This window comes from Callospermophilus lateralis, chromosome 7 (assembly GCF_048772815.1).
Source record: "Callospermophilus lateralis isolate mCalLat2 chromosome 7, mCalLat2.hap1, whole genome shotgun sequence".
In the NCBI taxonomy this organism is placed as follows: domain Eukaryota; kingdom Metazoa; phylum Chordata; class Mammalia; order Rodentia; family Sciuridae; genus Callospermophilus; species Callospermophilus lateralis.
This window is the reverse complement of record NC_135311.1, coordinates 63,612,122-63,639,177: the sequence shown is the minus strand read 5'-3', so window position 1 is coordinate 63,639,177 and position 27,056 is coordinate 63,612,122. Positions and strand designations below refer to the sequence as shown.

The following is a 27,056-nucleotide window of genomic DNA, read 5'->3' as shown; positions in this document are numbered from 1 at the left end:
TTAGAGGGTGATAGAGAGTGAGAAAAAGCTGGAGAGGAGATGGGAGGACACATTGATCCTGGCAGATGAGGTCAGAAACATTTACAGGACAATAGTACAGAACTACAGTTGGTTTATGGATTCCACTCCAAGGGTTGGGGGAGGGAGATTGAGACGTTCACCAGAGTGGATGTGTGTATCTCTGGGGTTCAGGAAAGAGAGAAGCCTGAACAGCCTTGAAGAAAGTAAGAGTCAAACTGCCAGCTGGAGAAGCCAAGTATGGAACACAGGAAGCCCTCTCTCAACATTCTAGTCCAATCAGTTCTCCAGCCTTAGTTCTGTGGAAAACCAGTGAGATAACAGAGGCTGTTCTGCAGTTAGTGTGGGTTTGGACAAAAGGCAGAGATAGGAAGTAGAGCCAAGGGCAAAAGCGCAGGTCCACTTTTGGATCAGAATGGAAAGTGGGTGAGTGTGGGGTGACATTGAATTTGGGGTCATTCAGTATTGGAGAGTCCTCTGGTGGCCATTCCTGAATGCACATGCTTTATGAATGCATGATTCTCTCCCTGGGGCCGTTTTAAGTGCAACACATGTACCCTGGAATCAGGCCCTTCTTGTGTCAACACTCAACAGTTTTCGATAATAATAATCCCAAAGGCTTTTCTAGAATGTTACACACAGAGAAACATGTGAAAATAATTCCAATATAGCAAATTTATCCTGCTTGCTGGAGTATATATTCAAGGATCTACTCTACCTCTGCATGGCTGGTAGAATCAGTGGCTATTGGATCACTGATTTATTGATTGGTCAACTGTCATCCAGAAAGGCCACACTGATTGGTTATATTTGTGCCTCTTTCCCCATAACTAAGATAAACCAGAATATAACCTTTCAGGCAGACAGCGCGGGGCTGACTGACTTCCCTGGAGAGCCCAATTGTCCATCTCACCTCCTTCAGTTCCCCTTGGTTGTGCTCCACCCTCCTGGTCTTCATTGCCAGTTTACATGTACCTCTCTCTTCCAATCACAGCCTACATCATCAAATCTTTTCCCATTAGTCCTTACAGGGAAGATCTAGACCTATATTATGTGACATATATATGTGATTTACTTACCCATTTACCTGTAGACTGTTTATCTACAGGTAACCAGAAAGCCTCTGTCTTTCTCAAAAGAGAAAGTAATGCTTCTGGAAAAATATGGAATGTATTAAAGGATCCAGCCCACTGAATGCCCAATGGAGATTTTTTTCTTCTTCCTTTTTACTCTATTCCTTCGACAAGTATTTACTCTATCTCCATCAGAAACAGGATACTCTATTATTCTGCCTCTCTCCTCTTCCTTTAGTTTTATGATCATCCTGAACCGCTGTTTCCCTATCTTCATGGTGCTGGCATGGATCTACTCCGTCTCCATGACTGTAAAGGGCATCGTTTTGGAAAAGGAGTTGAGGCTGAAGGAGACCTTGAAAAACCAGGGTGTCTCCAATGCAGTGATTTGGTGTACCTGGTTCTTGGACAGCTTCTCGATCATGTCCATGAGCATCTTTCTCCTGATGATATTCATCATGGTAAGCCAAATGGAAAAGGCCTAAACATTTGTAAACAATTTTGTTCCTTATACCTTTCTTCCTGTTAATAAACTTGTGCCTATTAGTCATCTGGCTACCAAGGATAGCATGACATCTAGCTTCCCAGCCCTTTCAGCCAAGGAAGAAGATTCTCAGAGAGAGAAAGGCTCCCTCAAGGAGTGTATCATGACACCTTCCTGCCCCTGACTACACAGATTTTCCAGCCCCATTCCATGCCTCTCTGGAGAGGCTGCTATTAACAGAACCCAGCACAGGGTGATTATGTGTTCAAAAGTTCTATGCACACATAGAATGAGTTCAGGAACTTTTTTTCTGAGATTATCATTCCAACAACTGGCTATAGCTGAAAGTGAAATGCCCTTTCAGTGGTATTAGTGCAAGGGCCCTGGACTATTTATTAATCATCATCATGGCTATAACACTCATGGCTTCACAAACTTAAAAAAAAAAATGTGCCCCCTATAAAATCATCAAAACATCTCTGCTTTAAAGGATGGTATTTGGGGACTGGGGTAGTGGCTCCAAAAAAAAAAAAAAAAAATCTTCACCATCTTGTAGTGAGTGTTCCTCTGTACTATGCAATAGTGTAGTGATCCACAGACTTTTTGAGTGTCTCCCATCCCATACTGGACCACACCTGGAATCTCCCTGATCCAAGAATGTTCCATCATATATCCCATCCAACTAACATATCCATCTAAACAAGAATCCTGTCCATTCTCTTTATAATAAAATTCCTAAATATCAGGGATTTTGTTTTATAGTGTTACATTGTAATCCAGTGAGCTGTGGCCTTGGCCAAACCCAATGCTAAAGTTGAATGAAAACCAGTGCTAAGGTGGATAGAAGTCAATCTCAAACAACCTGATTCCACCTGGATGTGGCTTTAAATTTGCAAATGGGACCAGAGTACTACAGAGATGAGGGGAACAACTTGTCAGCAACTTCTTTTATCCCATCCTTGGGTTTGCTTATTCCCCAGTGCCTAGATAATTTGGGTTCTCAGAACTAAAGGAGTCAGGGGCTGGGGTTGTGGCTCAGGGGAAAGTGCTCATCTAGCACTTGCAAAGCCCTGGGTTCGATGCTCAGCACCACATAAAAAAAAATAAATAAGTAAAATAAAGGTATATGTCCAACTACAACCAAAAAAATAAATATTTAAAAAAAGAACTAAAGGAGTCAATATGTAAATATCTGACTGAACATCTGTGAGGCTTTGCCTGACTTGTTGCTAATAACTTACATGGAGAACTGCCTTCCTAAGAATGGAGCATTTGGATTTCAAAGCTAGGACATGAGGTAAAGAATGGTCGTGAAGAGTTTCTAGCACAAAGGTTCCTCCTTATGAAAATCAGAATATTACTCCAGTGATAAGCTGAGCATTCTACACCAAAGCAGGGTTTTCTTTTGAATGACTTTCCCATCTTCCCTTGTTCCTTCCTCCCCAACTCAACAACTCAGGAAAGAAGCTGGAAGCAAGGACAATGGAAGGTTCCATTGTTATGCAAGCTGCTAGGAACAACAACATAAAACAGTGGTCATTGGTAAAAGTCAAAGCCAGTGAAATAGTAGTGTTGGCCAAATGACTTACATCCCTGGCTGAAGTCAGTGAGAAATTACACAGCCTGGGCATTTGTGGGATTTTGCTTTGGGCTGAGACAAGAAATTGATTTCATTCTTCTAAGAACAGAAACAACTGTCCTAAAGTTCTTGTAGTCAAAAGCTGCATGTTCGGCCATAGACTTACTTTTGCATGTGATTAAAGAAAGGGCATGGCGCTTTCTAGTGTGATGTGGAGTACTGCTGACACATAAAATCAGGGGTGTTGAGTCCTAATTTTGATTTTTATTTAGACTTCCTCAGACATTTGTTCTAATTAAGCACAGCTCTCTTCCACCTTCCTTTGCTACACACACCTCTTTTTTTCAATCTCTTCCTTTAGTGCTCAGTAGGCTTAAGGACATGAAGGAGAAATGGTGGCCACAGCAGTAAGAGGCACACCTGTTCCAATCAACTCTTCCATGTTCATGACAGATACTGCTGATTGGTCTCTCTTGTCTACTGAGAAGAACCCAGGGCTTCATGGAACCACCACAAATAGACCAGAATTAATTTATGAGATGAACCCATTTGTTCATTTGTATTCCTGAGAAAAGCACAGGATCATCTATTTGTGGAGCTATCTCAAAAGGGTTAAACTCCTCATAGGTTGCTAGAGTGAAGAACAGTGAAGAAAGTCTAGTACATTTAAACATCTAGCCTTATAATGTGACTAGGCAGTAGCTCACTTAGTGAGAGTTGATAGTTTGCTCCTATTTTCTACATGACCAATGTGAAAGATACTGAATACTGCAAGCAAGTTCTGTGAAAAGTATTTGTATGATAGTCATGAATGGGGAGGGCCCATCCACTTCCAAGTAATATGGATTCATTACTGACATTTCACATATGTATATGGCAAACCTCAGATACAAGTGCAGGTGGTCCAGTGCAGGCCAGGCCCCAGGGAAATATCAAAGCTTGTTTTGAGAGGGCTTCCCACTCCCTCTCTGCCCTCATCTACTTAGTTCCTCCAGGGTGCTGTTGGTGCCTCAAGCACCCTGACCCAGGTCTTCTTCCCTTGCTGTAGCATGTTTCTCCACACCATCCCCTTTGCACCTGGGATTTGCTTACTTAACCTATAATAATTGCTGCTAAGTGATAAACTTAAGCACATTAACATTTTTAAGAGTTTATCTGAGCAAACAGTGATTCCTCAGTGACTCAGGGCTCCACTCAAAAGATGGGGAAGCAAGACATAGAAAAAGGAAATATTCGATTGGTTAAAGTCCCTAGACAATTTCTGATTAAGTGACCCTTACTTGGAGTTAGGAGTGGTTTGCTTATATAGGAATCTGAAATACTGGAGCCAGCTCAGCTTAATGATCTCTCAGTTAATTTTCTGTAGCACTGCCCATGACTGAGAGGCAGCCTAATGTGGCACCCCTCCCAGGGGAAATGGCATGTTTGAGATTAAGGAACTCTGAGAATAGAGGGTGAGTTGTGGAAATGTAGACACTAAAAACAGGCACAGGGGAGAGACCCCTCCTGGGCGGAGGCTCTGGAGGCCTTGGCATCACTGCACAAAGGTCACCCCTGAATGGGATGGCATCCTGGGCATGGTTGGCAATTACTGACCCAAGACCTCTTTGGTTTCAGCATGGAAGGATCCTACATTACAGCAATCCGTTCATTATCTTCCTGTTCCTGTTGACCTTCTCCACTGCCACGATCATGCAGTGCTTCCTGCTCAGCACCTTCTTCTCCAAGGCCAGCCTGGCAGCAGCCTGCAGTGGCGTCATCTACTTCACCCTCTATTTGCCGCACATCCTGTGCTTTGCCTGGCAGGACCGAATGACCGCAGAGCTGAAGAAGGCTGTGGTGAGAGCCTGGGGCTCACCCCGGCATGTATTGCCTCTGGAGGGTCTGTAGCAGCCCAACCTGCTCTCTCAGGAAGTCTGCTTTACCTTTTGGCTCCAAAGACTAAAAAGGTTAATGTAAAGCTCAAAGTGCAGGGGCAAGAGTACCAGTAATTGCCACCATGACCTCCCTAACGGTCCCTCTTCACCAATCCTACTTGATTAATCTGCCCTAAAAGTCCATGAAAAGCCAGTTCATCCCATGGTCGCCTTTATTTACAAGTGAGAGGAAAACCAGTGACCATTTCACTCACCTTCCTTTTCTTTCTGTTTGAGAAGAATCAGAAAGGGGGGAGCTAATCCTTCACTGTTCAGAAAGATGTTTTCATTATCTAAAAGGGGCTTTTCCTACTCCAAAAGACCTTGGATCAAACTGGCTCTACAAGTGTCTTTGACATGCTCCCCAGTACATGCAAAACTGGTGCAGAAATGAACCCCCAGAATCAGGCTTTCTGGCCAAGAGAGGACTCCTGAAATTGACTTTTGACTGCCTGAGAGACCTCTTAGTTCAGAATTCCCAAACTAACACTGGTCTTTTCTCTAATTGTTTTAAAATGGGCCATTTCCACCCTCTCATTAGCCCAGACTAATCAGCCTCAGTCCTGGAGGGTGCAGTTTTCCTTGTCCTCCATAATCTCCCTGTCTCTGTGCTGTCAGTCAAGAGAGGACTACTGCCTGCCTCTCTTTAGCAGAACTTGTTCTCATAACACAAACTCATTTGGCTGCAGAGCTGCCAGGGCATCTGCCTTTTATTTCTCACGTTAAATAAGCAGTTAGTTGCTGCTATATATAGCTCCCAATTTTCTAAAATGATCACAGTGTAGTGGTAGAAATGCTGCATCAGCCTGAGGGCAAAGCTGAGCTGCTTTGGTATGCAGTAGTTAGTCAGACAGTATTTTGAGACCAAGTCAGCATCTTGAGAGTGTGGATCTATAGGAAGTTATAGATCTGACAACTGTGTGGACAAGAACTGGGCTGAGATTTTTTTTTAAAGTGTTTTATGTAGACATAGAGCTAGAGAATCTCTTCTTTTCACAGAGAGACACCCTGAAATCTCTCCAAGGACGTCCAAACTACAGGGAGACCTCTGAGCACAGAGGGGTAGCAAATGGGGGTAGCAAATTCTTCTGCACATGCTTTGCCATGTCAGGGATCACCATTGAGGACTTGGCTGGGGCACTTGCTCTTCATATTTTTTTCTACATTTCACCTGTTCAGTTGACTTGTTCTTTGGTAGGAGAACCTAAATAAATTCTAATCTTCAGTCTGGAGATGGGAAATGTCCATGTAATCTCTGGCTTTTCTGACCTATCTGACAGGCCTCAGGAGGCCACAAGACCATTCCTTGCCCCAAGAAACTGATGCTTTGTGGACTTCTTATAGGGGACAGACAACGTAGGGCACCAAAGGTAGCAGGAAACAGTTTTATTTGGCTGCAGCCAGATTCAGAGCATACAACTTTTTCTGTAATCAATTAATCCCCTGAACCCCAAGTTCAGGTAGTTTCAGAACTTTACACCCAGTGTATAAGGGGAGGGGCTCAGAAGTTCATTTAAAAGCAGCTTTTTCTTTAACTGTTTTGGGCAAGTTAATCCTTCAAGGACATTGCCTGCCCCTGCCAGCTGTTACCATGGAGCCCAATTGGTAACTTATCTTAGAAATGTAGGCACCTTTGTAAGGCTCCAGCTCAAGGCCAGAGGCCTTGTTAAAGGATTTGTCTTTTTTTTTTTTTTAATCACATTTTGCATTTGCAAACACACTTTTACAAACTACTATACTGGATAAAAGTTTGTGAAAAACTAGGAAAAGTGGCATTCAGCACCTGGAATGCTGATCTCTTCCAGGCCAGTGGCCAAATAAAATAGAACAACAGGAAAATAGGAAGTTTAACTATATTGAACTCTTTTGTAGAGACTCGTTTGCTGATAGTCCTAAAATCAATTATGATGAAGATTTCTGGAGAAGCTTGATTAAGATTTTCTGTGGAGGAGGGGGTGCCACTACAGACTCTTCCAGTGGGATTGTCATAACACAGCTCAAGTTAGCATCTTTGTTCTACCCAGAACCATGTGGGTTTCCTCCAAATCAGAAAGGAAAGGAGGAACAGATAGGGAAGAACATGAGAGCTATTGGTTCTGTGGTGTGTTATGCTGTGTGACATTTCTTTGTCTCCCCATTGCACTACAACATGACTATGTTCCATTGAACAGATGAGCATGGCCCAGTGGATATTGGGCAGGGGTCTCTGAGGCCTGAGAAGCATTCCCAGAATTCTCACCTATGGGAAAACCACCGTAACCCCTCCTGACTGGCCTAATATTCAGACACAGCATGAACCCTCTTTTGGCACTCCTCCCTGTAGGCGGGCTTCTGAGTGCTGGTGGGTTGGGTAAAAGACCCTCTGCTTGTCTTTTCCATCCTGTTTATCCCACTGCAGAGCCTGCTGTCCCCTGTGGCATTTGGGTTTGGCACTGAGTACCTGGTTCGCTTTGAAGAGCAAGGCCTAGGGCTGCAGTGGAACAACATTGGAAACAGTCCCGTGGAAGGGGATGGGTATAGTTTCCTGCTGTCCATGAAGATGATGCTCCTTGATGCTGCTATATATGGCTTGCTTGCCTGGTACCTTGACCAGGTGTTTCCAGGTAGGTGTCTCCCTCCCTAGGATAAAGGTGATTGTGTTCTTCAGATTCCCAACTCTCACCCATCCATCTAGTTTAAATTTTATGTCTTCTTAGATCTTTGAATTTGGGCTCCAGAACCAGCATCTAAAACTTAAATCTAGAAGCCAAAGATACACCAGCAAATTTGGTTGGCTCTTCTTTAGAAATAGATCCAGAATCTGTTTCATGTCACCACTGCCTCAGTCCAAACCTCCTTCTTCCACCATTACCTCCTACCATTGTGTTCAGATAGAACTTTTCAGAATCTGAGTCAGATGGTGTCAACCCTCTCTGTTCACATCCCTCCAGTGGCTTTTCTCTCATTTCAGAGTAAAACCCAATGTCCCAACTCTGACCTAGCCCATGCTTATTATCTGGCTCTAGTTATCTTTCTCATCTCCTGTCCTTCCCTTCTCCCTTATGTTTCTCTTCTCCAGACTCATTAGCCTCCCCATTGAATGGTCCCACCCTAAGTATACTTCTTCTACAGGCCTTTGCACCTGCTCTTCTCAATGCCAGGAGATGTTTCTCTCTCTCCCTCATACCTGCAGGCTCATTTCCTCATTTTGTTCAGGTCTCTGTTCAGATGTCTCCTCATTACAAGGATCTTTCCAGAGTAATGATATCTATCACTATATAAACAACATTCCTTCTGTGCCTACCTCCCCATATTCTACTTTATTTTGGGAAATGATTATCACCACCTGATATGATATCTTTTTTAAATTTTTTTATTAGTTGCTCAAAACATTACAATGATCTTGACATATCATATTTGACTCTCTACACTTAGAATTTAAGCCCATGAAAGCAGGCACTTGATCTGTTTTGATCTCTGTGACAGTACTTGTGCCCAATATAGTGCCTGATACTTAGTAGTGCCTGACACTGAATAAATATCTAATTAATCTGTAGCATGAAAAATCAGCTCCTAAAACAAAATTGTATATTTCCACAGTTTTATATTAAATCAGATTTTCCTTCAAATTAGCATTTCCTATACCTTGAGAATATCTTCCTTGTGCTATGGTAGCTGGGTCTGATGTTTGATGCTGTGACCAAGAGCAGGTAGGGGAGGGTGAGGTGGGTTGTGGTCCCTGGTGAAAGACAAGCTCATGATTCTCAGATCATCTCAAAGCAGCCTTTGTTGGCAAAAATAAGTAGGCAGCAAACTTCAGTGGGAGAAAGATGGCTAGGCCGAGTCCAGAGGCCTGGGCTTGGATGTATACTCGTTTCCTAGAGCTGTCATACTAAAATACAAAAATGGGTGGCTTAAGGGGCTGGGGATGTGGCTCAAGCGGTAGCGCACTAGCCTGCGTGCAGCCCAGGTTCGATCCTCAACACCACATACAAAACAAAGATGTTGTGTCCGCCGAAAACTAAAAAATAAATATTAAAAAAATATTCTCTCTCTCTCTCTCTCTCTCTCTCTTAAAAAGAATACATCACTAAAAAAAAAAAAAATGGGTGGCTTAAGACAATAGAAATTGGCATATCACTGTCCAAAACCAAAACACAGCCATGTTCCCTCCAAAACCTGAAAGTGAAGGATCTTTCCTTGCCTGAAATGAGCTTCTGCAGGTTTTTCAGTACTCTGCCTCTTCTTGCTCAGAGATACATCACTTGAGTCTTCCATCTTCACATGTATATCTGTCTTTACTTGGCTATCTTCTTATAAACCGGTCATATTAGATGGGGGCCCACCCTACTCCAGTGGGACCTCATTCAATTTAACTGAACACATCTGCAATAACCCATTTCCACATGATATCATTTTCTGAGATATATGGGATTGGAATTTGGTGTCTTTATTTCAACAATGCTCTGACACCAAATGTGTGTGTGTGTTTTTTTTTTTTTTTTCAGACACCAACAAATTCTCTGACACTAACCATTCAACCCAGTTCTAACAGTATCCAGAATTAGCAAAGATGCCACAGGCTCAGTTCACAAGCGTTCCCTCAATCCAGACATCAAGGGCAAAGGCAATACCAGGATAGCCACATTTTGCCATAGTGTCCTAATTTCAATGACAACTTTTATAGAGCATTAAACTCAGGAACATCCAATAGAAGAGATGCATAAGGCCACAGTGGGGTGGGGGTGGGGGATTCCATGTCTTCTCTGTGCCCAACACACTCCCTGCACCAAAATGTGCTTGCCAAGCTGGATGCTCTCCAAGTCCTAATCAAGAATTTTTACCTCAATCTGCAGAGCTCTTTCTCCCCACAAGACAGAGATTGGGGCTAAAAGTTTGTCTCTTCACAAATTTGTTCTTTCTGATAACCAGTTTCCATCCTGCCCCACCCTGAATGAGGCACCTGATTAAAAATAACTCGGGTACATTGAGAAAAGGGGTCCATAAATAACAGAAGACACTCCTATCACTCAGGAAATGTCAAGGGTACATTGAGAAAAGGGGTCCATAATAACAGAAGACACTCCTATCACTCAGGAAATGTCAAGGGTTTTGGGAGCCCTGTGTCCTGCACAGGAATTAAGGACTAAGACCAAGATATTATATATAATACCACTGACTCCAACTTGTCTTTTGGAGAGGGAGACAGTCCAACCCCTGGCAGTGACCCAAGCAAGATCTTGAACTTGATCATCTGTTTCTTATATCTCCTGTGCTGGTAGAAGAAGATGTACTTTGAAATTCTGCATAATTCAAGAGCTTGGTTTTAGCCAAGCTAAATAGTTTGTTTTGTCAACAACTATTTACTATGCAGCATCTTTGTGTGAGTTCCAGCAGGTTCTGGGAATTAAGGGGTGGCAAAGATAGACCCAGGCCTGCCCTGAGGAACTTACAGTTCAGTGAGGGGAAAATCATGACCCACAACAACTATTTAAAAAGCAAGGACAGTGTTCTTATAAAACCAACATTTTCTAGGGAGCAAAAGTTGCAACAAAAACTGGACTAGAAATTTGGGAGTCTTTTCCTTGAACCCCAGCTGGATCCAGTAGAACGATGGCTTGAAACAGTGATGTTAGAACCAGATTGCCTGAGTCGGAATTCCTGCATTTCTGCTTACTTACCTGTGATCTGGAGCAGATGGCTCAAACTCAGAGAGCCTCATTTTCTGTATCCACAAGAATAATATTACTACCTATGTTCTAGGGTTGTTTTGAGGATTAAATTATTTCACACACTGAAAGTGCTTATACCAAGGCCTGATGCAGAGAAAGTATCCAACAAATGTTAGTGATTATCCTCATTTATGCTATCTGGTAACTGCTGATGTGACTCAATTCTTCAATAAAATGTTTTCTTGGAAAACTGATATCAGCCAAGACCATCACTATTAGTGTTGCTAGTAACACCCAAAGAACATGACCTTTTGCATTACAACATGTTGAAAGCAGTAATCTTTCTGGTAGCCTGTGGATAGCTATATAATGGCTTGCGAACTGTAAATAACTGTAGTTATAATTTGAGGTGGAGACAGATACATTCTAGATCTTATAGAACTGTGGTAGGGAGAGATAGCAGTTAACTTAGGTTTCTTATTTGCTTTTCTGTTTTCAGGGGACCATGGAACCCCACTTCCTTGGTATTTCTTTCTACAGGAGTCTTACTGGCTTGGTGGTGAAGGTGAGTTGTTTAAAAATTGAAACAAACAAAACCTCTTTTTTTAATTTTTTTTTTTTAGTTGTCAATGGACCTTTGTTTTACTTAGTTATATGTGGTGCTGAGAATCAAACCCAGTGCTTCACACATGCTAGGCAAGCACTCCTACCACTGAGCTACACCCGCAGCCCAACAAAAAAACCCTTAATTGTTGACATTGGCTCCTTGTGCTAATGTGGGATGTGCGTGGGTTGTCAAAAATGAGCCTTTTTGTCAAGGATGAGATTCCTGCTAAGCCATCTCTACCACCTCCTAGCAACACAGCCTCTGGGAGCCCACCTTTGTGTCACTGGGCCAGTGACTGAGAATTGGCAAACAAGTTCATTCCAGTGGATTAAATGCCCTATTATAAGAAGGCCATACCACTTCAGGGTTCAAATAACTTTTTCAACTTCTCAGCTTAAAGCAGAGATCCAAGGAATCATGGAGGGACCTCTACATTTGTCCTTTGCTGCCTCCCTTCTGCTTTCTGATTCCTCTCCACATTTCCAAAATATAAATTAATTCATTCTTCCAAATTGAGAACTCATCAAAGGCAGAGGCAGAGCTGTCAGTCTCCAAGGCAAACACTTCCAGGCTCTCCTAGTGTTGATCTTTCTTACAGATGGGGAATAAGGCTAAAAGGACATTTGCCCATGATGGACCTGAGATAAAATTTAACTTTAATCCTGAACAAAACAGAAGCCTGGAGAAAGTTCTAGAAGTAGAGAAAAGCACAGCCTCTTTTGGAGTTTCTGAGAAGGCAGAGAAATTCTACAGCTATGTGCTACAGTTTCCCTAGAGTTGGGGAGTTTCTGGAAACAAAGGAAATACTTTCCAATGTGTTTGTTGCTCACCTACCTGCCCTTCACTTTATTGGGCCTAGACCAGGATTATCCTTGAAGTACTAAGATCAATATTTGCTGTCTCTAGGGAATTGTCTAGGAACATTAAAAGGCCTGGTAAGTTTTTTTGGTGTTCTTTGTTTCTTTCTTTCTTTCCAATGGTCCAAATTTTGACAGCCCAGTATTTTCCCATTATATTGTTTTATGCATCTTGTCTATCTATTAACCTTTACATTTCTACTACAATAAAGTCATAAGTCCATAATAAGGGGGAATTTTCAACACAGGAGTGTGTTTCTGGAATATATTTAGTGTCCATGAATATCAAGACTTGTCTTTATTCCCCTCTGTCTTTCTCCAATCCCAAGAGATACTCTGCCTCTCAAGAAAAATATCTGAAGACAAATATGCTCCCTCAAAAGTGAATCACATACATTTTGCTGACAGAAGTCAAATATTTTTTAGTTGTCTCATGGACTAGACTGACTTAGATCTCTAACATTGTCTAAAACCAGAAAATAACTAAGTTTCTCCACCTTATCCTTCCTTTCACAACTGAAGAAATGGAGCCCAGGATACATCCGTATCTTGCACAAATCCCCACTGGTCACTGGAGACAAAATCTGGAGCTTGAATAGTTCTCCTGGCAAGGACCCCACTCCAATGGCTCAACTATTCAGAAGGATGTTTCCCCTTGCTATTTTATTACCCATTAGTGCAGTCTGCCATCTAGTAAAGTGACCATGGGAGTTGCAGGGAATAGATTGAAAAATCCTTCAGGAAGCAAGGCTACAAATACTGAAGGGAGCACATCCCTGACCATCAGGCCCCTGCCACTGGGAAATTCTATCTTTCAGTCACTTGACTCTTGGTCCAAGGTCATCACCATCTGCTATTGAAAAACAAAAGGAATTAGTAAAAAACATATCATCTTCATAACACAATTAGTAGAAAACATATCATCTTCATAACACAATCAACACAATAATCTGGATTATTATTACTTCACCAAACACTCATCAGAAGATTTTTAATGTTTTTCCAATTTTATTGGGATTCATTGTGTTTGGCCATAGTAATAGACATCTTCATTGCCATGGCATTTAGGCCTCTCCATAAACCACAGAGCAAAGGGCTCACTGACATTATTTATTTGTCTCTCCATAAACCATAGAGCAAAGGGCTCACTCACATTATTTATTACATTGTCTTCTAGAACATAATTACTTAGTTCTCATCCTTCCATCAGCACTTATCTGACCATGAAGGATTTTGGAAGTAACTTAAGTCAAACATTAAGAAAATTCATATATTGTAAGTTTTAAGACATAGCCACAAAGGCTGCAATTGAATAAACAAGGAATAATATTTAAAGTAGTAATTTCAGGGATTATGAGACCAGAAGTTTGCCTACATCTGGTTAATTGACATACACCTGTTTTAAAGCCTGAGTATTAACTTCAGCATATTATAGCTCTGAAATATTAGCCGGCAATAACTAATGACACAATAATATTAGCCGGCAATAACTAATGACACAATTGTATTATTATAGGCTACAGGTTATTTATCATTTTTTTCTCTTAACTCTCACATTTAAGGAATTAATTAGTTCTGTCAGTAATATAAATAAGTTTGGAAAAATCTATTTTAATAATCTTCCCAACAATTGTCCATATAGGTAATTTTAGTCTTAGTCACTAAAGTCCAGCATAATTGGCTGGCTTGGGTTTTTTATCTGCTGTCCAGCATATGTTTCTGTCACTGGTGTGGTCAATTTGTTGTTCGGCTACTTTGGCTACCTCAGTCATGGGAGCTGGTGATAACTGGCTGGTGACAAACCTCAAGTAGATGTCCAGTAGTTCAGTTTCTTTTTGGAATGCACACAATTGTTATAGGGTTCAAGTGGGGCATGCCCGTCAATCATACATAAGCAAGATGATATCCATAAGCCAATCATCTTCTGCCTAATGTAACCACACTGTGAGGAAACTCTAAATATTGCTGTCATGGTGGAAAGCAATCTGGAAGAGTTTTTGTCCCTAAGGGAAGAGGCTTACTGAGTCAGGGTAGTTTGGCCCTGTACCACAAGTGCTGAGCACGTGGTTTCATTGACGGCTCACTAGAGCAGAGCACCCCATCCTACAGGTATTTCTGTCAGGCCTGAAGAATGTGGATTCCTCAAGCTTCCAAGCTGTTCATAGCTGCTAGTTACAACTTAAGGCTATTCCAACATTTCCTCCCCTTTATTAAATGTATTGCTAAAGGAGAACCCTGATGAGAGAAGAAAGGAAAAGGAAAAAGCATAGAAAAAAAAATGGGAACCAAGAAAGAGAAAAGCATCTAGACATGTCCCATTTCCGTAGCTGCAGTTTTCTGCTGTGATGAGCAGGCAGTCACTGGACGTGAGGAGCAAAGCAGTCATGGGGGCAGGAGACCTCTCTCAGAGGGGTGAAGACTTAGGCCTTTGCACCAGTGTGTGGGAGGGTGAGATTCTGTGCCTCACCTCTCTTGGCCCCTAAGTTTTCTCCTGATGGCTGCTCTGCAACTGTGCCTGTCTTAGGTTGTCCCTCCCTTGAGGAATCTTACCTGTCATTGACTAGTCAGCCATTCTTCAGGGCCAAACAGGGTGATGTGGAGTGTGCAAGGCATTGTCCCCAAGAGGGCTCTCTGTCTCCTTGATAGATAATGCCCCCGTGGTCTCCATACCAGAATTTACCTTAGGACCGACAAACTCAGGTTTCTTCTCCATGGAGGCCCCAGCTCACAGCACTGGGCTGGTGACGCTGTGTTCAGAAAGGAGAAAGGCCATAGACAGACAAACAATAATATTGTGACAAAGCCAAGAAACACAGATAGATGAAGAGGAGAGCAGTGCTAAGACTCAGAGCATGATCCCTCATAGATAACTGGCCCTTAGTTGGTGTTACTTACATCTGGTCCATAGCCACCATCCAAGTGGATGTGGAATAATCCTTTATTTCAACACTGTCTTTTTCTCAAAAGACACTTCCAGTCAGTCTGTTTACCACAGAATCAATATATAGGTATAACTGACCATTATAGTCAGGACAATTAATCTAGTTTTATGGGTGGACTTTCCAGTCCACACTGTAAGACGCATTAAAGGTGGACCTGGGAAATGGGTCCATATAAGTCTTTTCATAATTTTTACTTACCTGACAAGCTCGTGAAGCTGCATGGTTGTAAACTCTACAGCTGGAAATTTACCTTCCTGAGCCAGGTTTCTCAGTCATTATCATGATAACTGGTTTAAACTTTCCTTTGATATCTGATATAATTCACTGAGTCATGTTAGGTAACATTAAGACTCTCAATATTATCATTTAATAAAAAACTTTAAAATATTTGTAAAATCTAGTGTGCGTCTCTGGAGTCCTGTATTCCCCCTTTTGTTTATTTAATAAAATTGAGTAAAGGCTTGGCATAAGTCATAGTATCATTAGTTTAAGTTATAGATAATAAATAGTACAAGTATTTAAATGAGAAGAATAGATTTATCTTTTACTTTTTATTATAATTTCCCAATATAGACTAGTCGATCCTTTCTAACAATTTAGAAAAAACCCTCAATCTCTTTTTGAGAGAAGGTTTTAAAATATCTGTATGTTTTAGAATATTATCCTTTAAATAGGTATCTCTTAATTGCCTTTAAAAAATATGATTAAGGTTATTTTTTAGGGTAGGGAGTAGCTATATTTTAGGTAGGGAGTAGTACATAAACCTTACTGTATTTTTATAGATAATAGGTTCAGTCAGAAAACTTACATAATATTAATGAATTTTTAAAGTTTGTTAACTTTTATTGGTCAAAATTAACATGTGACTTTAATTTGGAGAACTTGAGTCTTAATAAATTTTTTTTTAAATTTTATAATCATCTAACAAAAAATATGTAAAAATCAACAGTGTCTTTGTGTCTTAGAATCAATTAAATATAGTCTTAAAGAACAGTTGTCAAAATTGGGATCTAAGTTAGCAGTTTAATATATTTAGTGTTTAATCAACGATGTGAATTTATTTACCAAAATTAACCTTTGTCTTAAACAGCAAGAATTATTAGGCAACAAAGACCTTTTTTTTAGAGAAATAAACTTAACATTTTAATAAGTTTTATCATGTCAAAATATGGACAAAATCTTAGCTCATATCAGTATAGTTAAATTAGGAAAATAGACTGAAATATCCTTGAATTAATAAGTTAAAAATTTATAGTCAGTCCAGTATATATAAATCTCTTTTTTAATTGTTCTAACTTTTTACATCATCTGTTTAGATAATAATATAAAAATCTTCTTATTTAGGAAAATACTTTAATCATTAAAATCTAGAATATAAAGACCTTGTTTAATCCAAAGATGATTTTTTTCTTCTTTTTAGGATCCAATGTGTGTGTTTTCTTTTTGTTGAAGCATCTTTTTCTTTTAGAATTTTTTTTCTGGTTATACTTTGGAACAATTTTTGAAAACCTTAGAATCTCTAAATAAATTATTGTACTTTGATAAGAAATATCAAGAAAATATTTAAGTTAAAATCCTTAGATATTTTGTAGACAGAATTATATTTGTTTATCATTTTATGAGTTTGTACAATAACTTTGAGAATTATAAACTACTTGAAGATTGTATTTTTACTTAAAAGCAAATTTAGAGCAAACACATTTATCTTAAATATCTGTTCTAAAAGGCAGAGTACCTGATAAATGTACATATAAAACATATAAATTATGGATTTTCTGTTGAAGAAAAACAATTAGGCAAATATATATAAACTAAACAATTAGACATGTGCTAAATATTTTATAGATTAACAAACATAGGTTATCCGAATGCCAAGCAAATATATATATTAAGAATAAGGACATAACTTATAATTGTATTAACGTTATGTAACCATGTGATTTTTAAAGTACTTGGATCCATTTCAACTTATTTTTACCTAGGAGTGCACTCTTTTATGTGGCGTCACTTGATGTAATTGAAATAAGATCCTTGTATATACATATTTATTTTTTATAGTTAGGAATGAGAATAAGGATTTTTTGGTCATCACAGGAACATTGCTGGCTTTTGTTCCTGTGACGAGGAAATGCATCCCCATAACCTCCAAAATTAAAAGTTAAATACAAAGAACCATGTTTGATATCTCTCATCAATAGAAAATTATTTAGTAACACAACTATAAGAAAAGTCAGGTTATTTAACTCAGAACTAACTTAAATTTAGGGCTGCAACATAGAAACCTGTGGAATTAAATTTTTTCTGAAAAAGATATCTTTCGTTAGCATTTACAGGTGGGCATTTTAAAAATGCAGGCTCTGAGTAGCTCCAGTAGCAATCTGAAACAATAAGTACAGGTTAACAGCTGGAAGGCGGGACCAGAAGTCCTGTCTGAGTGACTGTGGAAGAACCAATCGGAAGCCTGCGAAGGTATGGGAGGTGGGATCAGGAAGCCAGTTTCCCTGGCCAGGCACCTCGTGGTTACCATGGTGACACAAACACCATGGAGTCTGCTGCCCGTTGTCGGGACAAAAGTTCCCCAAGTTTTCCTAGCCAATTGCATTTTGTTTGATTTTGTCTGCATTTTCCCCCGCCTGGCCAAAATCCTACAGTGGTAGTAGCTTGCTTTGCCTCTGCAACCTGTGGTTGCAGCCTGTGTATTCCCGCATCCTGCACTTTTTTCTGTGGCACATGGGTGTTTCAAAGGTTTTTTAGTGGCAGATGCCAGCGTTATCAGATCTTAAGCTAGTCTGTGTTCCGCATTCAGGTCAAGTCATTTAAGGGTTAAAAGCACTGCTGGCTTCAGGGGCTAGGACCCCATAGTGCAGGGAGCAACAGCTAAAGTCTCTCTTCCCTAGCGGCTGAGTCACAGCCATTCTGATGCACAGGACAGTCATGTAGCAAAGAGGTCAGTACAGACTTTCTGAGTATTCACAAAAACAATAGAAAATTGAAACCATTTCTCTCCAGGTAAACATCACAACATTTTTTCCCCTTTTTTTCACTCCCTAGTGCAAACTTCTAGAACATAAAGGCCAAAAAATCTTTTTTTTTTTCCTTAGGGTGTAGATGGACATAACACAATGTCTTTATTTTTATGTGGTACTGAGGATTGAACCCAGGTCCCGTCCGTGCTAGGCAAGCACTCTACTACTGAGCCACAATCCCAGCCCCCCCAAAAAATTTTTTTCTAAAGATTTACAAAAACAATTTTTAAAAATCCATAAAAGTGCTCTTTCCATGGAGAGGACTTAACTCAACAATATAGCCCATTAATCATCTGAATTTAGAATCTCTACAATTATACCCCGATATTAAAAATTTTAACGTCACAGATTTTCCTTTTGTCTAATTCACTTACTTTCTACAATTCTGCCCACAAAACTCTGCAATCCTAAGCATGCTTTACTTCTGGAGAGAATTACCAAACTCACTAACTTTCTTTAATATTTAAATTGGACTTCCCTTAGGAGCCAGCATTTGTCACTTTTGTCACAGCGGCTTAAGGACACAGACCTTTCACCCCACGTTGGGCACCAATTGCCAGGTTTCTGTTTTCGCGACTAAAAGGCTCAGGGGTCACTCCAGTAAAATTGGGCTGACTAGGCTGTGCAAAATAACCACCCAAGAGACACAAATACCTTTTTGTTTGGGGTTGCTGTGACAGCTCCTCTGACCTTAAGGGTCCGCAGGAAGAGAGAAAGCGAGAGCATGTGCTGACCCCTTTTATTGAGGAGAAGCTATTTAAATGAAGCAAGGGGTCAGGTTTCAGGGAGTTGAGTCTATCTTCATTATGTCCACTGTCAGCAGGTTGACTGACACCTGGGTAGGCCACACCTACCATAACATGATATCGATATGTTTTGGATTGTAATGAAAACAAGGACACAGTAAGAGAAGGGGACACACATAAGGCACTTTCATTGTAGATTCTATCCTAAACAGAGCAAGGCGTTATATTACAAAGGAACAGGTGAGCATAGCTTCACTCATGGGCCTATAGCAAGACACACCCATGCATGAGAACCCGACCCTCGGACCCAAGAAGGGTGGGGAAAGCTCTGACACATTTCTGGGACTGAGCGCCTCAGCACCTAGCCAGGGAGTGTGACGCAGTCACGTGCAAGGATGGTCTCCCATACCTGCCTGCCCCTCCAGATATACAGAGGGGTTATGCCAGGGCCCTGGTGGCTTCTGCATTTAGAAAACCGCTCATCCATCTGCACTTGAGGCCAGGGTCCTGAGGTCTGGCAGCAGTGGCTTCCTCTTCTCCTGCTTCCTCTCAACTTGCCCAGCTTTTATGCTTGTCTTCCCCTTCCAGGATTTCCTGACACCCTTTGAGAACAAATGCCAAATTTACAAATGCCCCACGTTGGGCACCAAAAAAGTGTGTGTATAACGTGTTTGTGTGTTCTATATACCACATGTCACAATTTGTCCAGGTTTACACCCCAACCAGACTCCACCTACCATTAACCCTAAGACACTTGAGTACCCTTATGGTAGATTTCTCAGAGGAGATATTTCTCAGTTTAAGCTGGCCACCCATCTTGTCATCTTGAATGGACTTTTACCAGAGGTTCATCGTGATATCGATATGTTTTGGATTGTAATGAAAACAACCAGTGGTGGGCTAAAGAAATTTAACCCATTCCAAATTCAATCTTGGTTTTGGTTTTTGTTTTTAAATCCATTTCTGGCATTGTAGGCCCTCCCTGGCACACTAAAAGGATGAAGGAGGCAGGGTAGCAGTAGAGCATTTGCCTAGCATGCTTGAGGCCCCAGGTTCCATCCTCAGCACCACTGAAAAAGAAAAAGCAAGAGGATGAGGTAAAACTCTAATTCTGAAACTCCAATTCCAGAATGCCCCTGGGCTTGGCAGAGATTGCACACTGAGGCTGGAGCTCTTCAGTAGGACAGACCAGGGGCCTGCATGGGGTGGTCTCACAGGGGCACTGGTTCAGCCTTCTAAGGGGACTGTTTTCCTGTTGTGGTGGAAAACTCACTTGCTCCCCCTACATCTCCCCTCCTTTCCTGTCCCTGCTGATTCTCAGCTCTCACTGGGAGAGTAACACTGGCTTCTGGTTGGTGCAGGGTGTTCAACCAGAGAAGAGAGGGCCCTGGAAAAGACTGAACCCCTAACAGAGGAAATGGAGGATCCAGACCACCCAGGAGGAAAGAATGGTAAAAACCTAATAAAGAGCAGAAGCAAGGGAAAGACTGTGCACCCTTTAAAGGCCAGAGAAAAACAGCTCATGATGGGTGAAATGAAGCCCAGGAAACCAACTCCCTCTGTTGACCACTGTTGAACCTCATGTCCAGGTGCATGTGTGGGGAATGAATGGTTCAGCCCAGACATTAACGCATATTTCCTGGAGAAAGCAAATCCCGAGTCTGTAGTGTGTTTGTGCCCTTGTTAGGCAGATCTCAAGTGAGTTGCATGAATATGCTGACTTCCAAGGATTTAGCAAGAACAATGACTTGGGTCACTGGGACTTTAAGCAGACATGAGCAATAAAGAAAGACAAAAATAAATGCTTCTGTGTGCAGGGGAAAGAGTCTAGCAGAGCTGACTGCACTTCAGTCATGATTTACAAATCTAGAAGCCCATTCATTCAAACAATCAAAAGCCTTTCCTGACAGTGGAAGTTACCTAATATTTTCTGGACTAAAGGGCCAGGTTCATTAGTCTATGTCCCTGGCTCTGGCTGCTCTATCTTCCCTCTGAATCAGTTCTGTGTTTCTCCCAAGGATTTTCAACCCTAAACATGTGCATTTCTCTGGGGATGTTAGAGCTTACAGAGGAACACAGCCTCTGACTTGGCCTGACATTGCTAGAGAAGATCCAGCCTCCACATACCCCAGATACCATTTCACAAAGCTAAAGTCAGAAACCAGCAATTCCCCCCACAGAGCTGTTTTGCAGGCAACAGTGCCTCTAGAAGACCCTCATCCCAGAGTATATGACAAGGCTGAGGCTGGGGAGACTGGAGACTGGTTCCAACTCACCTACGGGCCAGGCCAGGAGGCACAGAGAGAAGAAGCAAGGATTTTTTGTTGTTGTTGTTGTTGTTGTTTTTAATTTTGCAGAGAGCAAATGCCTAGACCTACAATATTCAGACAACCAGTGAAGTGTGCTATATAGAGTTAAACACCCTGAACCAACCAAGAAGAATGAGGCTGTGGGTAGGGACAAGGGCAAAGCAGGATAAGTCTACATTGAAGAGGATAGAAAGGAGGACAAGGCTTGAGGGACAGTGCTGAGGAAGAGTGGCCCATCCTGGAGTTCCAAGGAGCAAGAAGTCAGCTGTGGTTAAAGTGGACTCAAAGACTCAAGCCAAGGTTGTCTGGGATAATGGTGCCTCCAGGAATGGACATGGGGGAGTCTGAAGGAAACCATTGTCTGGGAAGAATATGAGGAGTCTGAGCTGCTACCAGAAATCCATGAGGAATCCCACAGACCACTGGAAACAAGGGTCTGGGACTGAAGACAGAGCTTAGGGCTAACTGTATGCATGGACCGTGGATGCTCTAGGATGAACATGGGCTCTGGATTTAAATCCCAGCTCTGCCACTTGTGAGCCCTGTGATTGTGATAGGACACTTTGATGTCTGTCTTGGGTTTCCTCACCTATAGAAATGAGCCTAGTAATATCTACCAGGAGGGGCTGGCTGTTATAAGTGTGAAAGGAAATAATTCATGGAAAGCACTTGAAACAGTGCCTGGCACAGAATAAGAGCTAAATAAATGTTCAGTACTATTATCTCATTGTTATTCTGCTTTTCCTTACAAAGATCATAGCTGAAGCAAGGACGGGGTTGGGGTAGGGCAGGGAAATTATAGACAGAAGACAGTGGTCTGAAGAAAGAACCGTGAGGAGCGTGTATGTTAAGGCACTGGGTTTATATCATGTTTGTTTGTTTTCCTCAAGACTCCTTCTTTGAACGTGAGCTTCCAGGGCTGGTTCCTGGGGTTTGTGTGAAGAATCTGGTAAAGATCTTTGAGCCTGGTACCCGACCAGCAGTGGACCGTCTAAACATTACCTTCTATGAGAACCAGATCACCGCCTTCCTAGGTCACAATGGAGCAGGGAAAACCACCACCTTGTGAGTCTTCTGGTAGAGGCCACACCACCCTGCCAGTTTTTGGCTTTGTTTTTCCCGTTAGCTGCAATCTACTCTTTCTCACTGAGTTTTACTGACAAAATTCACTTTATATTTCTGGCCCTGAGAATTTGTAAAGGATATTTCAATGGTTAAAGCTCACTCACATTTTGGTTTTAATTTGATCTTCCTAAGAAGCAACAAGAGCTAAACAGAGTTAGTTTAGTGCTTGCTTTGTGTGCCAGGGAACTGGACATTCTAAGAGTTTAGGGGACTTTCCTGAAGCACTGAGTATAATGGTTACATGGTGACATGAGCCAGGTCTTCCTGCCACAAACCACCTCTTGCTTCTAAAGCCTTGAGTCCTCTCCCCGCTCCCCAGTCTCTCCAGCATCATTATCATCCATGAGAGTGATAGTGTCATGGCCCTCGCTATCCTGTGCCCCAGGTCTGTAAAGCAAGACTTATTTTTAAGGATTATTCCTTTTCCTGCCAGTTATTAGGTAGGTTTCAACATCAGCATGGGGCCCCCAATAAATGCTGGTCCCAGTTCTAGAGAAAGTACAAAGGACACAGTCTCTACATGGACCTGGGCTAGCAGCCTGGCAACTGAAGGCCAAATCCAGGCAAGACACAGGGCTGTGCATGGACCTCACACTTCTCTAAGGGGCCCAAGTGCCATCTGCTGAGGAGAACATGGCCACCAAGCTTTCCTATGCAGACCTCTCAGGACAACAGCCCATGTGATATGCAGTCTTAAATCCTTGGCTTCTTGCAGAAGCCTAGGAAGGAATAGCAAGTATACACCCTACACAGGAATGTGCTCTTGGGCTGTTCTGTGTGAATGGAATGTGGGGCTGGTGCCATTATATTTGGTTCTGTTTCCCTCTAGTGGTTGAACGACAGAGATTCCAGCTTCTAAGTGTAAATTCAGATAGCCTGAGATTTTATCAGAACTCAGGAACAGAGCTGGGTGTGGCGGCACTAAATCATCTGATTTCTTTTTCTTTTTTTAATTGGTTGTTCAAAACATTACAAAGCTCTTGACATATCATATTTCATACATTAGATTCAAGTGGGTTATGAACTCCCATTTTTACCCCAAATACAGATTACAGAATCACATCGGTTACATATCCACTGTTTTACATATTGCCATACTAGTGTCTGATGTGTTCTGCTGCCTTTCCTATCCTCCACTATCCCCCCTCTCCTCCCCTCCCCTCCCATCTTCTCTCTCTACCCCATCTACTGTAATTCATTTCTCTCCTTGTTTATTTTCCTATTCCCCTCACAACCTCCTATATGTAATTTTGTATAACAATGAGGGTCTCCCTCCATTTCCATGCAATTTCCCTTTTCTCTCCCTTTCCCTCCCACCTCATGTCTCTGTTTAATGTTAATCTTTTCTTCCTGCTCTTCCTCCCTGCTCTGTTCTTAGTTGCTCTCATTATATCAAAGAAGACATTTGGTATTTGTTTTTTAGGGATTGGCTAGCTTCACTAAGCATAATCTGCTCTAGTGCCATCCATTTCCCTGCAAATTCCATGATTTTGTCATTTTTTAGTGCTGCATAATGCTCCATGGTGTGTAAATGCCACATTTTTTTATCCATTCAACTATTGAAGGGCATCTGGGTTGGTTCCACAGTCTAGCTATTGTGAATTGTGCTGCTATGAACATCAATGTGGCAGTATCCCTGTAGTACGCTCTTTTAAGGTCTTCAGGGAATAGTCCGAGAAGGGCAATAGCTGGGTCAAATGGTGGTTCCATTCCCAGCTTTACCAGTAATCTCCATACTGCTTTCCAATTGGCCACACCAATTTGCAGTCCCACCAGCAATGTACAAGAATAACCTTTTCCCCACATCCTCGCCAGCACTTGTTGTCATTTGACTTCATAATGGCTGCCAATCTTACTGGAGTGAGATGATATCTTAGGGTGGTTTTGATTTGCATTTCTCTGACTGCTAGAGATGGTGAGCATTTTTTCATGTACTTGTTGATTGATTGTATGTCCTCCTCTGAGAAGTGTCTGTTCAGGTCCTTGGCCCATTTGTTGATTGGGTTATTTATTATCTTATTGTCTAATTTTTTGAGTTCTTTGTATACTCTGGATATTAGGGCTCTATCTGAAGTGTGGGGAGTAAAAATTTGTTCCCATGATGTAGGCTCCCTACTTACCTCTCTTATTGTTTCTCTTGCTGAGAAAAAACTTTTCAGTTTAAGTAAGTCCCATTTGTTGATTCTTGTTATTAACTCTTGTGCTATGGGTGTCCTATTAAGGAATTTGGAGCCTGACCCCACAATATGTATAGATCGGAGCCAACTTTTTCTTCTATCAGATGCAGAGTCTCTGATTTGATATCAAGCTCCTTGATCCACTTTGAGTTAACTTTTGTGCATGGCGAGAGGAGGGGATTCAGTTTCATTTTGTTGCATATGGATTTCCAGTTTTCCCAACACCATTTGTTGAAGATGCTATCCTTCCTCCATTGCATGCTTTTAGCCCCTTTATCAAATATAAGATAGTTGTAACTTTGTGGATTAGTCTCTGTGTTCTCTATTCTGTACCATTGGTCCACCTGCCTGTTTTGGTACCAGTACCATGTTGTTTTTGATACTATTGCTCTGTAATATAGTTTGAAATCTGGTATCGCTATACCGCCTGATTCACACTTCCTGCTTAGAATTGCTTTTGCTATTCTGGGTCTTTTATTTTTCCATATGAATTTCATGATTGCTTTATCTATTTCTACAAGAAATGCCATTGGGATTTTGATTGGCATTGCATTAAACCTATAGAGAACTTTTGGTAATATCGCCATTTTGATGATGTTAGTTCTGCCTATCCATGAACAGGGTATATTTTTCCATCTTCTAAGATCTTCTTCTACTTCTCTTTTTAGGGTTCTGTAGTTTTCATTGTATAAATCTTTCACCTCTTTTGTTAGGTTGATTCCCAAGTATTTTATTTTTTTGAGGACATTGTGAATGGAGTGTTTTTCCTCATTTCTGTTTCAGAAGTTTTGTCGCTAATGTACAGAAATGCCTTTGATTTATGCGTGTTGATTTTATATCCTGCCACTTTGCTGAATTCATTTATTAGTTCTAGTAGTTTTTTTGTAGAACCTTTTGGGTCTGCTAGGTATAGAATCATGTCATCCGCAAATAGTGATAATTTAAGTTCTTCTTTTCCTATTTTTATGCCTTTAATTTCTTTTGTCTGTCTAATTGCTCTGGCCAGTGTTTCAAGAACTATATTGAATAGAAGTGGTGAGAGAGGGCATCCCTGTCTTGTTCCAGATTTTAGAGGGAATGCCTTCAATTTTTCTCCATTCAGAATGATGCTAGCCTGAGGCTTAGCATAGATAGCTTTTACAATGTCGAGCTAAGTTCCTGTTATCCCTAGTTTTTCTAATGTTTTGAACATAAAGGGATGCTGTACTTTGTCGAATGCTTTTTCTGCGTCTATTGAGATGATCATATGGTTCTTATCTTTAAGTCTATCGATGTGGTGAATAACATTTATTGATTTCCATATATTGAACCATCCTTGCATCCCAGGGATGAATCCTACTTGATCATGGTGCACAATTTTTTTGATGTGCCTTTGTATCCGATTCACCAGAATTTTATTGAGGATTTTTGCATCTAGGTTCATCAGAGATATTGGTATGTAGTTTTCTTACTTTGAGGTGTCTTTGTCTGGTTTCGGAATCAGGGTGATGTTGGCCTCATAGAATGAGTTTGGAAGAGCTCCCTCTTTTTCTATTTCCTGAAATAACTTGAAAAGTATTGGTATTAATTCTTCTTTAAAGGTTTTGTAAAACTCTGCTGTGTACCCATTCGGTCCTGGGCTTTTCTTGCTTGGTAGTCTTTTGATTGCTTCTTCTATTTCATCCATTGATATTGGTCTGTTCAAATTGTGTGTATCCTCCTGACTCAGTCTGGGCAGATCATATGACTTAAGAAATTTATCGATGCCTTCACTATCTTCTATTTTATTGGAATATAGGTTTTCAAAATAATTTCTAATTGTCTTCTGTATTTCTGTAGCATCTGTTGTGATATTGCCTTTTGCATCCCATATGTTAGTAATTTGAGTTCTCTCTCTTCTTCTCTTCATTAGCATGGCTAAGGGTCTGTTGATCTTGTTTATTTTTTCGAAGAACCAACTTTTAGTTTTGTTAATTGTTTCAATAGTTTCTTTTGTTTCAATTTCGTTGATTTCCGCTTCTGATTTTAATTATTTCTTGCCTTCTGCTACATTTTCTGTTGTTTTGCTCTTCTTTTTCTAGGGCTTTGGGATGAAGTGTGAGCTCATTTATTTGTTGGTTTTTCCTTTTTTTTGAGGAATGACCTCCATGCGATGTATTTCCTTTCTTATTAATTAATATGGTCAGAGAGCTGGACATTTCATTCAGACGGAACCCCAGAACTTCTCCCAGGAAAACACATTACTTCATCAGCTGCAGAAATACAGCTTTCCCTGGGGTTGAAACAGTGTTTAGTAACAATGGTAATGATATTTTTGAGTTTTTCTTAATGCTGGTGCAGTGCTAAATGCATCAGATGTATTAACTCTAATGTACCCAGACTAGGCTCCTCAGCACATGGGGGCCATTATTTTCCACTTTACAAAAAAACATGCATCATTGCTATTAGACTTTTTGTGTTTTGGCTCCAAAGATGGTATTTTTGGTGGTGATCTGGCTTCAGTCAATTGATCAACTGGTACAGTGAATGCTTGGTTGTGCCAGCTTTTCACCTCATTAAGGCCTTCC

The 27,056-nt window shown here is 41.0% G+C and overlaps 1 protein-coding gene across 1 annotated transcript in view; it reads left to right on the top strand.

Moving 5' to 3' along the window:
• Abca4 (ATP binding cassette subfamily A member 4) overlaps nucleotides 1-27,056 on the top strand; it is a 154,243-nt gene that overhangs the window by 45,978 nt on the left and 81,209 nt on the right. The window contains exons 14-19 of the mRNA XM_076862541.1: nucleotides 1,330-1,552; nucleotides 4,772-4,993; nucleotides 7,469-7,673; nucleotides 11,221-11,286; nucleotides 20,261-20,350; nucleotides 22,099-22,273. Coding sequence (XP_076718656.1) covers nucleotides 1,330-1,552; nucleotides 4,772-4,993; nucleotides 7,469-7,673; nucleotides 11,221-11,286; nucleotides 20,261-20,350; nucleotides 22,099-22,273 — 981 coding nt within the window. The remainder of the gene's footprint in view (nucleotides 1-1,329; nucleotides 1,553-4,771; nucleotides 4,994-7,468; nucleotides 7,674-11,220; nucleotides 11,287-20,260; nucleotides 20,351-22,098; nucleotides 22,274-27,056) is intronic.